This window comes from Endocarpon pusillum (assembly GCF_000464535.1).
Source record: "Endocarpon pusillum Z07020 unplaced genomic scaffold scaffold3580, whole genome shotgun sequence".
NCBI classification, from domain to species: Eukaryota; Fungi; Ascomycota; class Eurotiomycetes; order Verrucariales; family Verrucariaceae; genus Endocarpon; species Endocarpon pusillum.
The window spans coordinates 59,715-75,892 of NW_006916337.1; the positions used below are offsets into that span (position 1 = coordinate 59,715).

Here is a 16,178-nt window from a genome sequence, read left to right on the forward strand (position 1 = left end):
AGCTGGCTAACAATCTTGCTTACTTTTGGCTCGAAAGCCGCAGAAGAAACGGGATGCATCACCCACCCCGCCAAAAGGACAGCGCTGATGAGTTTCAAACCACACTTGTTGATGCGTCCTTCCTTACAGCAGGGGCAGCCATATCGGCTTGTCCCGACAAAGTGGCTTCGAACAGCCACTGCTTACCAGGGTTGAAGAGAGAATCTATATTGAAGCTGCCATGCGCTCATTCCTAGGCGTCAGGCACTGGCTCCTCACTACACAGACAAACATGTATTCATGCCGAAAGACTGCCTCGCAGCGACACCATCATGCCTTCTTTCCCTTGCTACCTTTCCCCCCCTTGGATCCAGTGACACTTGCTGGCGCCGCATGACCTCTCTCTTTGATATGGTTGAAGAGCTTTGTCTTGGATGCGAAATCAGCCTGGCAGACAGCACAGCTGAAACTCGAGGTAGTTGATTTAGTTGCTCCAGCGTCCTTCTGGGCCGCACGTTTTGCTCGTTTCTGTTTCGCCTTCCCCAGTTTAGGTTTAGAAGGAGCATCGCTGTCGGATGCGCTGGTGGTGTCTTTGATGGCGGTGGTGTCCAGCCCACCTGCTAAGATCTCCGCTTCTAGATCGACGAGCCGGCTCTCAACTTCGGATCGAGGGGCATAGTCATTGCCGTCTGATCCACTACTTAAACTTCCATTGGAGGCAAGCAAGTTCCCTACGGGGGTTTTGTCCTCGTCAAGGAGCTTTTCTCGTCCAAGATCCGAACCAATATGCTGGTCTGGAAGAGACGGCACCTTGTTCAGGCACCCTGCTTCTTCTTCCGCAGAACTGGATACTGTCTGATGGATAGGTTTGGCGGCTGCTGACTGATTGCCATCTTCTGTAAACTGCTGATCTTGATTTCTCATATCTTGCTGCAACTGCTTCAAAAGCTTGATGTGCTTCTTGCTCCGTTCGTGAGCCGCGTACTGTGCTTCACTTTTGAAGGTCTTGTTGCAAACGACACATTCGATTTCGAGCTGCTCTACATCTTCTCCACTGGAAAAGCCTCCCACGCGTTCATCAACCCTAGTTGGCTCTGCCCACTGAGGTAGATTCACTTGATCGAGTTCATCCAACTTTGCCTGCCTAGCAGCGCGGGAGCGTGCAGACTGTGCAGCTGCTGCCTCGCGTAGAGATTTCTGACGCTGCTCCTCAGATTTCTGATTTTCTTGGTATCGGGAATCCCTCTTCCGTACGAAGGCAACCAGAGCTCTCACAGCGTCATTAAACTCCCGGATAGCCTGCTCACGCAGACCTCTATTCTCCTTTTCCACCAACCGGCGGACCCGTCTATCAGGTGCATCCGAAGGACGATAGGCGTCTTTCCAAGAGTAGCTTTTCCTTGTAGCGAAGGCGTTCCATGCGGCGTAGAATGGTCTTACCACATCGTTGTAGTCATCTTCTTTCTGTCCAAAGTCAGGATACTCCACCGGTTCCATATTCTCCCATTTGCAGGCGATCTCCTCTTCTTTCGCGAGCTGACCAAAGAATTCCCGCAGTCCACCATAAAATCCAGCGCTTGAATTGCTGTAATCCGTTCGCCTATGGTATTTCACCGTGAATTTGAGAACATCGTCTGCCGTGGTCATTCGTATGTTATAGAAGAACTCATCATGTGTCTCCTGGCCTGACTGAGAGGCTCCAAGGAAGACATCTCGGTGCGAATCATACCACGCTCTTTCCTGCGCATCTGAGAGAACTTCGTAAGCGGACTGGACCTCGGCAAACAGCTTTGTGGCGTGTTCCACGTTGCCATAATTTCGGTCTGGGTGTAGCTCGAGCGCTTTCTTGCGATATGCCTTTTTGATTCTGGTGGAATCGTGTCAGCCCTGAGACCCTCCCGAGCAGAACTCCACTCACTCGTCGTCAGATGCTTGACGCTCAACGCCGAGTAATTCGTAGTAGTCGACCTTGTTCTGTCCCTGATTCTGTGGTGTATCGCCGTTAGACGAGTGAGCCTGACCCATGTTTTCGGATATCAATGTCCATGAGCAAGTCGCATTCAACCAAAATCAGTTGGTATCGTGACGAGCGTCATCTCAACCTGCCGTGGCGCATAGAGACCTAAAGTGGCAAACTGGTGTACTTTTCTGCAGTGGTTACCGTCCGCGAGATGTGCTTGGTCTGAATTTGGGCAGGCGGATTAAAAATCATTTCGACCGGCAATCCTGTCTTGGCGGACATTTAGATTTTCATCTTCTGACATCACTCCTCATTTTCAGATGTCACATACATAGCATCTGGGTTGGTGTACACAATTGCCGCCCCTTGTCGACCGGATATCCAGTGCATTAGGGAAGCTTGCGAGAAAACATGCTGCGGGTTTCTTGTCATCGAATACAACCAGTAATGTGCTCGGTGACAACCACCCTAAGTTCCTCCCGACCGTATTCAGAATAAAAAGTCTACCTACTTGAATGAAAATGAGACTGAGTGCCCTAGTAACAAGCAGGGTTGTCATCAGCTGGAAAATAGTTTCTGATCAACATGAAGTTTGCTCATGACTTCGATGCATCCTTGAGGAAGGAAGAATACCCTCAAGAATGGCTTGATTCGGCAATTTCTTATCGCCAGCTCAAGAAGTGTATCAAGAAGGTCCAGAAAGAGCTACGAGAACTTGGACTAGATCCGCACATACTCGAGCAGTTGTGGCAGAACGTCGACAACAATGATGAAATCGTCACGATAAGAGCAAGCCCTGAAGAGCCTCGTTCCAGGCCCTATCATTACTATATATCGAGTAAGCCAGCTAGCTATCAACCTCCTTAGGCGTAGAATAACCGCCTTCATAGGTGGAGGTGCAAATTTCAAGCCCAGGCTTACGGTTGCAATCGACCCGAGAGATGGTTCACCTCTTGATGCATGGCTCAGTCCTGAAACACGGAATTTCCTCAAAGGTCTTCCGAGGTCCCCACGGACAGAGAAGCAACTCTTTATCTCAGCTGCAGCAGGGATAGATGGAGGTACCTCGCAACCCACCCTCCTGTCTGTTTCCGAACACGGCAACACTGTCGAACTGGAAATCGGTGATTCAACGGAAGCTTTTGAAACCGTGGAGATTCCGTTAACTTCTGACTCGGAGTTCTTTCAAATACTCAAGCGAGAACTAGACGATCTCAACCGGCTTCAGGAAATGAAACAGAAGCAGTTGACAATTCAAATAAACAAGCTCGGTAGTGATATTACCAACCTGACGGAGATCGCATCTAAACGATCAAGGGCTGAAGTCGAGGCATGGCGGGAGATCTTCCGGCTATATGTCGACTCACAGATCTTCTTCTCCACGAGTAAGCAGGACACAGGGACGCGATCTTGCTCTGCCGCACAGAAGCAGCTTGAGGATTTCAGCAATGGCATCGCCGATAAACGGAAAAGGCTCAGATTATCCCACAATGGTAGCGCCGCACTTAATTCCTTTCTTTACATCAACGCCTCGCTCCTGCAATTCATGAAGTTCCAGGAAATCAATCGTACTGCACTAACCAAGATCATGAAGAAGTTTGACAAGCGAACAGCATTGCACATGCAAGCCAACCTGCCCCGGATGCTCGCCGACGAGCAGTTCGTTGCACATGATCTGGCAAAAGCAGCCTGCTTTACCATCCAAGAACAGCTGCTGCCGATCGTACCCCAGATCAACGACTATCTCTGCCCAGTCTGTTTGACTATCTCCTTCAAACCCGTCCGACTGAGATGCAATCACGTCTTCTGCATCAGATGTCTCATCGTCATGCAACGTGCGAAGCAAGACCACTGTCCCCTCTGCAGAGGCGGAGTCGTCATGGAAGCTTGTGGTGAAAACGTGGATGCTAAATTGATGAAGTTCCTGAAGATGAAATTCCCGGCTGAGGTCAAGGCAAAGCAGAAGGAGAATCAGCATGCCGCGGGTGTCGATCGATATGGGGAAAATTATGACAAGTGTGCCGTCATGTGAATGACTCGCTAGTACTGGGACAAGGGGTTAAAACGATTCTTTACGATTTCTCCAACTTAAGGCGAGCACCCGGATCATTCCATCAAGAGGTTTGCAGGAGGCAAGCTTGGGAGAGGTGGCGTGTCATCGAATCACCTTTGACGTGGTTCCCATTCCGAACTCTGCGCGGTGTATCAGTTGAGATTGATGGCTCTGCGCCCGATTTAAGCCCTTCATCATAAGAGGGTTCTTCACCTAGTTCACCAATGATCGACCCTGGGATGGTTCAATTCTCGTGAACTCTCGACCAGTCGGCGGATCCGCTGCTGTCTTCGCGCCTGAAGGTATGTGTTCGGTCACGGATGGTTGATTGCTTGATAGCAGCAGAAAGGGGGAGTGGATGTTTAGCGGCTCCACATTGAGATAGAAGGGAGAAACGTAATACGATTTACCGACGGCGGATGAGTATGGCTGGCGAGGGAGAGGATGGAGAGCAGCCCTGAAAACCAGGCTGATGAGATCAGGCGGGACCGGGACGGACGAGGATATGTCCGGGTGTGTCTGGCAAAGCCTTCAAAACAGCTGGCGTCCAGGAAAAGGGGCCTCAAACGTCCCGAAGAGCGATCGCTCTAGCAATACTAGCTTACCCTCCTCTGGACGTGCAAGTGCATTTAAGTGCATTCTGAATGCGTTGGAAGAGATAGTGCCCAGGCGCATTTCTTAAAGGAGCAAATGATTTAAACGTCGTTCCCTTAGGATTCAGACATGATTCTTCGACTAACTTGATTGAAAATGGGTAAGTAGCAATTGAAACCGCTTAAATAGCATCCGAGCAATATCGAATCTGTGTAGGAATGGGCATGATAGTACTTTATTTCCATGAAAGACATGCTCTGTTCCTATCGGCCATTATTTACCTTGACTGTCCTCGCCAGCCAGTTCGATCAGGAACCGCTAACCAGCTGAAAGCCACAACTTGAATCCTACTAGTATAACTAGGTTACACAATCAGCGTGGCAAAGCATCTATTCCTTTGCTATTGGGCATTTCCTTGGACAAGCTAGCACATTCCATGAACCACAGCACACGACGTCAAGCATCAACAGCACTCAACAGCACTCACTCGGGACCATGGCCACCAGACCAAACCGACGAGTCAAGTCAGTCCACCACGATCCGGCTCATCCCAGCCCGGCCTTTGTGTTCTTCACGACATGCTGAATAACCTCCACCCTTCCCTTGTTCCCCACCTTCCCGATCCCCATCCCTGAACTCCAACCCATCTTCTCCAGCATCGCTCTGCCACGATTTTCACTGCCCAACTCCGGCGCCGACGCTCCCACCACGTCTCCATCCATGTAAGATGCGCCTGCAGCAACACCACCTCCACCGCTTCTTCTCGCTTTCCCACCACCTCGCGACTTAGGAGCCGTCCTGTCTTTCTTGCCCCAGTAGGTCGAGAATTTCCGCTTGGCGAGCAAGGCATCGATTTGCGAGATGTTGTCTTCATCATATCTGCCGGAGAAGTCTGTCTTGGTCAAAATCGGGAATCTGGTATCGCCCTTGCCCTGCGAGTGTGACTTTAGATACAGCGCCTTCGCTAACAGATGGACCTGAGCTCTCTGCGGGCTTTGCATAGGAGCCAGCGCCAGAGACTCCCGGTCGTCGTCCAGTAAGAACGTTCTAATCTCGGCCTTGACTTGATCCATATCCATGCCGCTATTCTTGTACTTGGTCTGCAGATCAATCCTATTACCCTTCCTAGATTTAGCGCCTAGAAGTCCGGCTTGACGGAGCTCTTCTCGTTCCACTTTCTTCATAGCTTTCTTTGCGCGATCATTCGCCCACGATTGAGCCAGTTGATCTGCGAGCTCGTCGTCCTCGAGCTCGAAGGGCAGACCGTTGGCGGATTTTCGACCTCTCTTTTTCGGTTTCAGGCTCGGACGATCGAAGTCCATGACGTCAAAGCCATTGTATGGGTCTTCGTCTAGGACGTCGGCGAATGCTTCCGCAGAGGGGAATGTGCCTTTTGAGCGACGGTTTTGTTTCGAGCGGGTGCGATTTGAGGTGTGGGCTTTGGCTGAGAAGGAGATGAAGTCTTGGGATTCTTCAAGGGCGCCATCAAACAGAACAATCTCGTCTGTCTCAATACCTAGCTCTGCTTGCTTGTTGAGGATGCGTGCCAGGTCGGCATCTGTCATTCGAGATGTATGTTCTAGGATGCGTTCGTTCTCGTTATGTTCGGAGTCGTGGTCGCGTATCAGGTCGTTTAGGGCTTCGTTTTCCGGATCGTCACTTGATGAAACGTCCCAATCGCCTTCGTCGTCCTCATCATCAATATCCTTCTCGCTTTCATCTGGTTCTCCAACATGTGTTTCCTCGAAAGCAATAATGAGCTCTCTTGCGACGGTGGAGGTCAGCTTTTCTTGAAGAATCCATTTTGCAAAGTCTGTGCTTTGGCCTTTGGGGGTGACGAGGTATTGACGACCACTTGGACGTTCCCTGCGAGAGAACACTCCGCCTGGATCAGTCAGTTCGTCTTCTGAGGTTTCTAGTTCATCGAAGTCGCGCAAGTCATCAGAACTCCATTCATCGCGTAGACTCTTGCTTTGACTCTTCCGCTCAGGCACTGAATTGCCAGTTTGGGCTTTACCATCATGTAGGCCGGATTCTCTAGTGTCGGGGTGTTCATTCGAATCCGAAGACGCATCCTCCTCTGTGCTTTGGTTCTCTTTAATGTTCTCAATGTAATCACGTATGATCTCCTCCTCGTGGTCGTAACTTTCTAGAAACGTTCGCTGATCTCGCCTTGGTCGACCCTTCGAGCGTTTTTGGTCCGAATGATTGGTTGAACCACTTACATCCTTGGGGAAGCTGGTCGACCCTACCACGTCTTGCGTTCTTAAAGAGTACCTGGGACCAGACTCAGTGAGCTGAGTTGGAACGAATTCTGTGGCATCTGGCTTCAATCGTGATGGAAGATTAGCTGGTAATCTCTTAGGGGAAGAGCTGTCATCCTTTAGTCTTGATCCTGAGGACGCCTGTGCACCATCGCACCCAGGCATTGATGGAGGTGGGGATTTCCTTTTCTTTTTCTGATGGTTGCCGCGGCCTGCGAACAGTATGACTTCACTGGAGGATGTTGATGAGGCAGAAATTGACCGTGTTCGCACAAAGGAAGGGTTTCGGTTCGCATCAGGGAAGCCACCCTGCTCGGCTTGCTCTGTTATGACAGTTTCCACTTCTATGCTGGCGCCTACAACCTCCTCCTTGTTCATAAAAGGTGTCTGCTCGTTGGGCTGATTTGTTAAAGGCATCGGCACGTTCTTTATTTGTTCAGGCGCATTTTCGTAGTGTTCCGCATCAGCCTCCTCCTCTTTCTCCTCTCGGTTCGGATTGTCCTGGTGCAGGTTCCCACCACTCACAAACTGGATAGCAGTGTCCCGGAGTCGGTTGGAGTCCTTCCAAGCTGACCTGTGGGTATTGCGAGCTTCTTGGCTCAGAGTGAATAACTGATCTTGATTAGAGAACGAGTTCCAGCCTTGTAGTAATTGTGTGCGCGAGCCTGAATCCAAGTTTGGAGCTTTCGAAGTAGAGGATCCCCATGATGCGACTTGAGATGTTGTAGGCGCAGCTTGTCGGGATTTTTGGCGGGAGGCTCTTTTCCTGGCAGCCCCAGATCCCATGTTTGCTGATTTCCCAGACTTCGAGCAGCTTCCTACAGTCTATCTCGAACACTAATAGTACACCCTCAGGAGAAAGGGAAGATGGAAAAGTACATTGAAGGGTTAGAGGCCAATGATTGATCGGACTGCGCTTCGCTTCACATGATTGAGTGTAGCTGCAAGCAGCAGCCGCCTTCAAGTCAAATTATAGCTAGAATGCAAACACTGTGAATGCTGCACGGATGCATGCCATGCATAAGTCCTGAAGACTTAACGTTGACGTTGAGGTACGAGCAGAGGATTACAGTAAATATTGGTGTGGCCCCCCGATAACACCATGAACGAGGCCAGGGTCCAGGCATCCATGGGTACGGAGTATGTAAGTATGACTCTCTCAACCACCACACATCCCTTCACAGCCGCCACGTCTGCCATCAGAACTTTTGGCAAGATGCCCGGGTAAGTGCGAAGATATAAATTAGAGGAATTGCAGAACACTTAGACCAGTTGACGTTGACTGAAGGGGAAGTATAAGCCGGAAGAGTGCCGCCTCCGTTGCCTCAATCGAGCCACTTCTCCGCATGACTACGAAGCGATGCTCTACTGAACGAACGAACATCGTCCTTATGAATATACTCCGCCTGCTTTGGATTGCACCGTTCCCACCTCGCCTGCATTGCTACTGATTCTCGGCATGTTTAAGAGCGACCTAATGAATAGCGGCATTATCCGCTACTTCTGGGACCCAGAGCTAAAGTATAACGACCAAAGCGGCATTCCGATCTGGTGTCTTGGTCGGGAATATACGAGTCCACCTCCCAAGCCGGTCTCGACAACCGATCATGGTGACTTCGTTGAGATCGCATCTTCTGCTGCCGATTCCCAACCTCCCCTCTCCACCACAGCTTCGACTGTGTCGACCAGTCCCGAGTCAACTGCGTCTGTCCCACCAACAAGCAGTAGCTTCGATGACGCATCAATAGTGGATGGAGACATACCATCTATGAACAATGAATCTGCCGAGGGTGGCTGGCCGTCTGCTTTCTTGGACGATTTCGAGTCAAGGATATGGATGACATACAGATCGAACTTCCCACCAATACCTCGCTCTCAAGATCCGAGCGCCACTTCCTCCATGACCTTCGCTGTACGGCTTCGTAATCTGGCAGACCGCGAAGGCTTCAGCAGCGATACTGGTTGGGGCTGTATGATACGCTCGGGACAGAGCCTGCTGGCCAATGCCCTGATCATGCTGCATCAAGGCCGAGACTGGCGAAGGAAGAGGAAGCAGGATGCTGATGAGGCGAAGACGGTTTCTCTTTTTGCTGACGACCCGAGGGCACCGTTCTCGATCCATAGATTTGTTCAACATGGCGCAACTGCTTGCGGGAAGCATCCTGGCCAGTGGTTTGGCCCGTCTGCGACCGCGAGCTGCATCAGGTCAGTATCCCTTACACGATCATAGTATGCATGAATCTGACACATCGCAGAGCTCTCTCAACAGAAGGCGCTTCAGCAGGCCTACGCGTCTACGTAACATCCGACTCGTCAGACGTGTACGAAGACACCTTCCGCAGCGTCGCCGCAGATACATCCAGCCAAATCCAACCCACTCTCATCCTCCTCGGCATACGTCTAGGCCCCGACCGAATCACCCCTGTCTATTACGAAGCCCTAAAATCCACCCTCACTTACCCTCAATCGATCGGCATAGCTGGCGGCCGTCCTTCAAGCAGCCACTATTTCGTTGGCTGCCAAGGCGACTCCTTCTTCTACCTCGACCCCCATGAAACCCGGCCCGCACTCCCCTTCCACGCCGACCCCTCGGGATACACCGAAGAAGAGCTAGCTAGCGTTCATACCCGCCGTCTGCGCAGCCTCAGGATCAGTGAGATGGATCCGAGTATGCTGCTCGGCTTCTTGATCCGCGACGAGAAGGACTGGGCAGATTGGAAGAGGAGAGTTGCAGAGGTTAGGGGCAAGACGATAGTGAGGGTATATGACAAGGCCCCGCCAGGGGATGGACAGACGAAGGAGAGGGAGGGGGCCGTGGATGAGGTTGAAACCTTTGATGATACAGAGGACGAGGAGGATACGCTTACCGAGGTCGGGGTTTGATGTTAGGAGGCTGCACTGTCTTTCTGAAGATCGCATAGCGATGGTGTTGAGGATTGAGGATCTCAGATATGAAGTCAAAGAGGGTGCAGGTTTTATATCTTGTAACGGGTTATGATATCAAGGGCTATGGGTATCCTATACTACTACTCCGTACTCCAGGAGCGAACAGGATCTTACTAGTAGTTGATCGCTATGCTAGTACTACTGTTGTTTATTAATACCGGGACACGGTCGGCGCGTGATAAGCTACGTAGAACTGCTCTGCTGATTTTCATGCTTCTGCTACTTCGTCCTGACTAGCGTGTCAGTCTCGCGCCAGGAACTCAAAATACTTGAAGTACGGGTGACGGAACATTGCTTGATTCTGCAATTCTGCGGTGCTTGAGGTTTGGTAATCGATGAAGTCAGGGAACGTTTGTTGTTGAAGACACGTTATATCAGTCTTTGGAGGCATATAATGTGTATATCTTTACTGCGAGGTAAAGGCATAACAGGGAACAGCATGTCCAGATATTAAAGCCATGGGACAGGTTGCATTTGGATTTGGATTGATTGTGGGCTATCAGACCAAATGTCTTTCTGCACCAGGGGGTGAATATTGTACATAAGCGATTCACCTTGCCTCACACTACCTCTCATGCCAGCACTGGCAAAAGCCGACCCGCCACCAGCAACCCGATCGCCCTGTAAAGCAGAGCCGTTCCCATGAGCACATCATAATAAAAAAAAGAGTTCGCAACCGTTCAACACCCGAGCCTTCCCAAAGCACAATGCTCCTTCACAGGATGAAGACGTGAACGAGAGATAAGCAAGAAAAACCTCATGGAAGTGGCAGAAGTATTCTATTTGCTTGAGCTGGAGTATTTGGTCACTGCCTTTGTGCCCTCTGACACGGCATGCTTGGCCAGTTCACCAGGGAGGATAAGTCGAACGGACGTTTGGATCTCTCGCGATGAGATGGTGGATTTCTTGTTGTAGGCCGCAAGCTTGGAAGCTTCAGTTGCGACACGCTCGAAGATGTCTAGAAGATATTAGTCGATGACAGATGCGAAATGGGTTTTGATAACATACCGTTGACGAAGGAGTTCAGGATGGACATTGCACGGTTGGAAATACCAGTATCTGGGTGGACTTGCTTGAGGACTGGAGAATATTACGTGTCAGTAGATTGGATTAAATTAAAATTGAGATGCGCAAAAGTGGGAGGACCTACCTTTGTAGATGTAGCTGGAGTAGGTTTCCTTCCGGGTCTTTCCCCTCTTCTTCTTCTCACCAGATGGAGCGGCAGCGGTTTTCTTGCCGGCCTCCTTCTTTTCCGTTGCAGGAGCCTTTCCAGCTGGGGCCTTGCCACCAGTGGATGGCTTCTTCTCAGCAGCTTTGGCAGGCATTTTTGGAGTTTTGGGTGTGATTTAACGCGAAATGCGAAACTTGGAAATGGATGAGACGGTTGGACGGATGAGACCGATAGATGTGGTAGAGTTGTTGTGGATGTTGGATGAAGGAGAAGAGAGAGTGGAAGCCGCGAAGTGCGAGGGTTGAATGTACTTATACTAGCAGGCGAGGCAAGGTGGGTTGATCCAACTTTGCAGGCACAATTTCAGTACCGTATTGGATTGGTATGATCTTTACGCCACTTTTACTTTTTAGTATGGGAAATAGGGCAAAAGTTGCGATTGTGAAGCTAGGCAGTATTAGGCATGGTCCGGCTGTATTATTGGTAAGGGCGGTGTAAGAGATCAGTGCGCTGTTAGAGTGTTTTGAGTTGGGGGCTTGGACTGATCTTTGAGTGGGGGTACTGGCAGGTGCTTGGCGTACAGCTTGGGATCACCTAGCTTTTAACTGAACGGGAACTATCCAAGCAACTCTGATCTGGCCCTGTCATTGGATCACCACACAACTAACATTTGTGGGTTGATCTGAAGGTGCACCCACTGTCAGAACGTCACCCCCTACAAACACCTTATAAATTGCTCACCCACCACCATCCACGCATTGCCTTGCTCTTCTGAAATTCATCCATCCACGTTTCAACATCCATCTGCAAAGCTACAACAACCTCAATTTCATCTCTCAACCTCTTCTTCGGTTTTCAACCTTTTCAAGCAACCCTTAATCAACATGTCTGGAGGTAAATCAGGTGGCAAGTCAAGCTCTGGCAAGAATGCTCAATCGTGAGTCCCACTTGTTGTGATTCTGAAGCTTCAAAGGGCGCTTCACTTGACGCGTGGCGCGCATCTTGAAGCTCGGATTCCGTCCTATCTATCTTTGAAATCTAGACTAACACTTCCTGCAGCCGCTCGTCGAAAGCTGGTCTCGCGTTTCCAGTGGGCCGAGTTCATCGTCTTCTGAGGAAAGGCAACTACGCCCAGCGTGTCGGTGCTGGTGCTCCAGTCTACCTCGCTGCCGTCCTTGAGTACCTCGCCGCTGAAATTCTCGAACTGGCCGGGAACGCCGCCCGTGACAATAAGAAGACTCGAATCATCCCTCGTCATCTCCAACTCGCCATCCGAAACGATGAGGAATTGAACAAGCTCCTCGGCCACGTCACAATCGCTCAAGGTGGTGTCCTGCCAAACATCCACCAGAGTAAGTTGCATTTCGTCCTACGGCTCCAAGCAGTCCACTGACAATGGGTTTCAGATCTCCTGCCAAAGAAGACTGCCAAGGGCAAGCCTGGAAGCCAAGAGCTATGAGTGTCTTCATCTTCTGGCGTGACTTTGCGGATTCTTTCATGATGCGTCTACGGGGTTCTGGTTTGGGTCCAATCATGGTTTGCTTTATTCGCTACTAGGTTTGTAAATTATGTCCATGGACATCATGACATGGATGGGTTGAGAACGGACACCAAGGTGCAGGCAAGGCGGTTGGCTTTGCAAAACATGTGCTAGCGAGTGATACCAATCAATCATATCACAAATGGCAATCCATCAGAACGATTCACTTGTTCTTTCCTACCTGACAAACGTTTCTATTCTTGCTTTGCATTTCACCTTGCTTTGAACCTCTCCAATACCTCAAGATATGTTCTCCAGTTGGATGACTCCGTGACAAGCTCGCTGAACAGCGACCGCAGTAATGTAGAGGGTAAGTATGACATGGAATCTATCGAATCAGTATCAAGGTCGACGGTGTTCTATGTACTGCTCTGGGCGCTTTCGAGGTTATTTGGAGTACTAAGGTAATGATGACGATCCCGTCTTCCGTGTGCGTTCGAGCTCAATGTCCATTGAATTTATAGCTCCTATTATTCATGTACAAGTTTCATCCCTCAGTGCAGCGCATCTTTCATAGACTCCGAACCTGCTCCGATGAAGGTGCTATTTGTTCGTCAGCAAGAAAGGGGACACGGCAACCCAGTGAACTTACGAGGTAGATCTGGCGCTGGAAGGTTTCTTTCGTATTTGGAGCCTGTAGGAACTGGTTAGAAGGTATTATGGACCAGTGCGCTCCTCACTTACCCCCGGGAGCGGTAGGCGGCCTGTACGGATCTGGATGCTTGAACTTCTGCAGCAATTTCTCAGTCTCCATAAAAAGTATCTGCACGCCGAAGGTCAGCGCCTCGTCTCAATATTGATCATCCATCCCTCCTCATGAATGTCGTACTCGTTGCTGTCGCGGATCCTTGATGTCCTTTTTCGCGTCGAACAAAGATCGAATGTAGACTGCCTGTCCCCTCCATAGATTTCTCTGCACTGCCCAGTCTAGAGACAGCTTCAATGCCCGCCGGTATAGAGAGCTATCCACAGTCAGACACACCGTCAATCGCTCTGACCTTGGGGGGTGGGAGTACCGAACTGTCTTCAGTGCCGGGTTGACGGACATGACGGGCTAAAACACCGGCTCTACCATTCACTGTATGGGCAGTGTGTAGGCGGCAGATGTTTTAGAGCTGCCGGCCCAGGAGATCGATCAATTAGCCGCTTCGCAAGATGTTGAATGTGGTTGTTTTCGTTGGCCGTTGCCCAGCGGTTTGTGGCTTTGGTTAGTGTGAGGCTATTTTGCCGAAGAGAGCTGCACTTCGCCTTTTCGCTCCAGAGCTGTCAAACAGCTTTCCACATAGCCAACTTGCCGCCAGGAGCACCTACAAATACGGAGCCTCCGAGCTCAGTCACTCATTTGTTTCTTCTCCTGTTGCATTTCCTACGTCTGGTTACCTGCCTTATTCTTGTCATGATTTCAAGACCGCTCTCCCGAGCTTCCGCCGGAGCTCTCTTCCTACCACGGAGAGCTTGCTGTCGGGTGGCAGCTCGCTCTTACAGCCTTCTACGGACCTCCCGCTTGCACTCCGAGAACATACCATATGCTCAATCTCAAAAACCAGCAAATATCGGCTCGAAGTGAGCACAAGATGGTTACTAGGCTTGTTCGAGTGTACTAATGCCTCCAGATGTCTCCTCACTCCACTCAACACGTCTACCTTCAGCACGACTTCACGAATAAATGGTTTGCTAGGCTCGGCTTCTTGGGAAGGCAGTGTTGACCTGGTGCTGATGCAGCCGAGACGATGGTGAAGGTACCCCAAATGGCCGAGTCGATATCAGAAGGAACCTTAAAGCAGTTCAGCAAACGCATGTCTCCAGTATCGGCCTTTCGATCCAATGAGCTTACAATGATGTAGAGGTCGGCGACTATGTGGAACGGGACGAAGAGATAGCAACAATTGAAACAGACAAGGCAAGACGGCATGCTAGAGTACACTTTGGTGCGAGTGCTGACACTATCCCTTAGATCGATGTATCCGTCAATTCTCCTGAGGCTGGCACTATCAAGGAGTTTCTGGCAAAGGAAGAGGACACCGTGACAGTCGGGCAAGATTTGGTGAGGCTCGAGGCAGGGGAATCAGGAGGCGGTGAAGAAAAGCAGGCAACGCAGGAGCCTAAAGAGCCAGCTCCTGGTGATCAGAAGAAGTCGTCCGATCCACAAGAAGAGGGTAAACCCTCGAAAGATGAGCAAAAACCGCCTCCTCAGGAGGAGAAGAAGGCGGCCCCCCCTCCACAGAAAGAGGACAAGGCTCCTCCCCCGCCGCCCAAGGAGGATAAAACGCCAGCTCCACCATCTCCAAGGTCAAAGGAGGAGAAGAAGTCAGAGCAGCCTAGACCGCAAGGTTCGCCCTTTGGCGCAGGTTCAAGGGGAGAGAACAGGGTTTGTGGTTGTCTGCCTCCCGTTAGTTATGGGCTAATGCTTCCAGGTGAAAATGAATCGAATGCGCTTACGGATAGCCGAGCGTCTTAAGCAGTCGCAGAACACTGCCGCTTCGCTTACGACGTTTAATGAGGTAGACATGTCGAATATTATGGAATTCCGGAAACTGTACAAGGACGATGTGCTCAAGAAGACTGGCGTCAAACTGGGGTTTATGAGCGCCTTTGCCAGGGCAAGCATATTGGCACTGAAGGAGATCCCGGCTGCCAATGCATCCATCGAAGGCCCTGGCGGCGGCGACACTATTGTCTATAGAGACTATGTCGACATAAGTGTGGCTGTTGCGACGCCAAAGGGCCTCGTTACTCCTGTCGTGCGGAATGCGGAGTCCTTGGACATGATCGGCATCGAGAAAACAATCGCAGAACTCGGCAAGAAGGTAAGACGATACTGGGATGTGGTCATTATTACTCTTGCTGACACCAACAGGCTCGGGACAACAAACTGACCATCGAAGACATGGCTGGGGGTACCTTCACAATCAGCAATGGAGGCATTTTCGGCTCGCTCATGGGAACACCTATCATCAATCTTCCTCAGACTGGTGTGCTAGGTCTACATGCCATCAAAGACAGGCCAGTTGCCATAAATGGCGAGGTTGAGATCAGACCAGTACGTGCTTGCATCTAACTTCCAATCCGCGAAGCACATGCTAAACTTACCGCAGATGATGTTTCTTGCACTCACATACGACCACCGTCTACTGGATGGCAGGGAAGCTGTGACGTTCTTGGTCAAAGTCAAGGAATTCATTGAAGACCCTCGTCGCATGCTCATTGCTTGATTGCGTTAGTAGAGAGCGTTCTGTACAGTAGAATACGGGCGGCTAGTGAATGGGGGGGGATCCTCTTGGGCTCCGGATGAATCACTGATGCTGACTATGACTCTGTTTGTGATGCTCTTTTTCGCTCGCTGTCCCTGCGTAGTTGCCTCCGTCGTGGTCGTAACCATGGTGGTAGTGATCTTACATTCGATCCAAAGGGTAATTTACATGTCCCTGACCATGGCATTACAGGCTCAACCTACTATCTATAGTACGAGGGTTCTATGGCAGTGCCTTGCCTTGTATCCAAAAAACCAAACTGACTACTACTACTTAGTATGGCTTAACCTGGTATGGGATGCTGTGTAGGACATACTACTAGTAGTATGCTGAGTACGATGAAGATGCACCGTATCTTTGATTGTCCTGTGTACTCATACTTACTACTAGTACTAGTATCTATCCACCATCACTGCAACG

At 50.4% G+C, this 16,178-nt stretch overlaps 8 protein-coding genes across 8 annotated transcripts; 4 read left to right on the forward strand and 4 right to left on the reverse strand.

The window, feature by feature from the left end:
* Window positions 1–309: 309 nt before the first annotated feature.
* On the reverse strand, window positions 310–2,004 carry EPUS_07430 (uncharacterized protein; the record flags this gene model as incomplete). Its single annotated transcript, XM_007804770.1, has 2 exons — window positions 310–1,846; window positions 1,898–2,004. The coding sequence occupies 2 exons, from the start codon at window positions 2,002–2,004 to the stop codon at window positions 310–312; spliced, it is 1,644 nt and encodes a 547-aa protein (XP_007802961.1).
* Window positions 2,005–2,524: 520 nt separating this feature from the next.
* On the forward strand, window positions 2,525–3,971 carry EPUS_07431 (uncharacterized protein; the record flags this gene model as incomplete). The annotated part of the gene is made up of 2 exons (XM_007804771.1): window positions 2,525–2,777; window positions 2,830–3,971. The coding sequence occupies 2 exons, from the start codon at window positions 2,525–2,527 to the stop codon at window positions 3,969–3,971; spliced, it is 1,395 nt and encodes a 464-aa protein (XP_007802962.1).
* A 1,160-nt stretch (window positions 3,972–5,131) lies between these two features.
* EPUS_07432 (uncharacterized protein) lies at window positions 5,132–7,636 on the reverse strand (the record flags this gene model as incomplete). Its single annotated transcript, XM_007804772.1, has 1 exon — window positions 5,132–7,636. The coding sequence occupies one exon, from the start codon at window positions 7,634–7,636 to the stop codon at window positions 5,132–5,134; it is 2,505 nt and encodes an 834-aa protein (XP_007802963.1).
* Window positions 7,637–8,309: 673 nt separating this feature from the next.
* On the forward strand, window positions 8,310–9,733 carry EPUS_07433 (cysteine protease atg4; the record flags this gene model as incomplete). Its single annotated transcript, XM_007804773.1, has 2 exons — window positions 8,310–9,055; window positions 9,106–9,733. The coding sequence occupies 2 exons, from the start codon at window positions 8,310–8,312 to the stop codon at window positions 9,731–9,733; spliced, it is 1,374 nt and encodes a 457-aa protein (XP_007802964.1).
* Window positions 9,734–10,575: 842 nt separating this feature from the next.
* Window positions 10,576–11,121, reverse strand: EPUS_07434 (Histone H2B; the record flags this gene model as incomplete). Its single annotated transcript, XM_007804774.1, has 3 exons — window positions 10,576–10,754; window positions 10,805–10,876; window positions 10,947–11,121. The coding sequence occupies 3 exons, from the start codon at window positions 11,119–11,121 to the stop codon at window positions 10,576–10,578; spliced, it is 426 nt and encodes a 141-aa protein (XP_007802965.1).
* A 730-nt stretch (window positions 11,122–11,851) lies between these two features.
* EPUS_07435 (Histone H2A-beta) lies at window positions 11,852–12,426 on the forward strand (the record flags this gene model as incomplete). The annotated part of the gene is made up of 3 exons (XM_007804775.1): window positions 11,852–11,904; window positions 12,027–12,319; window positions 12,374–12,426. The coding sequence occupies 3 exons, from the start codon at window positions 11,852–11,854 to the stop codon at window positions 12,424–12,426; spliced, it is 399 nt and encodes a 132-aa protein (XP_007802966.1).
* A 592-nt stretch (window positions 12,427–13,018) lies between these two features.
* On the reverse strand, window positions 13,019–13,555 carry EPUS_07436 (uncharacterized protein; the record flags this gene model as incomplete). The annotated part of the gene is made up of 4 exons (XM_007804776.1): window positions 13,019–13,050; window positions 13,100–13,141; window positions 13,192–13,270; window positions 13,337–13,555. 4 exons carry the CDS (start codon window positions 13,553–13,555, stop codon window positions 13,019–13,021), a joined length of 372 nt encoding a protein of 123 aa, XP_007802967.1.
* Window positions 13,556–14,120: 565 nt separating this feature from the next.
* On the forward strand, window positions 14,121–15,719 carry EPUS_07437 (uncharacterized protein; the record flags this gene model as incomplete). Its single annotated transcript, XM_007804777.1, has 7 exons — window positions 14,121–14,176; window positions 14,230–14,312; window positions 14,352–14,425; window positions 14,462–14,875; window positions 14,922–15,314; window positions 15,365–15,547; window positions 15,603–15,719. 7 exons carry the CDS (start codon window positions 14,121–14,123, stop codon window positions 15,717–15,719), a joined length of 1,320 nt encoding a protein of 439 aa, XP_007802968.1.
* Between the last annotated feature and the right edge of the window lie 459 nt (window positions 15,720–16,178).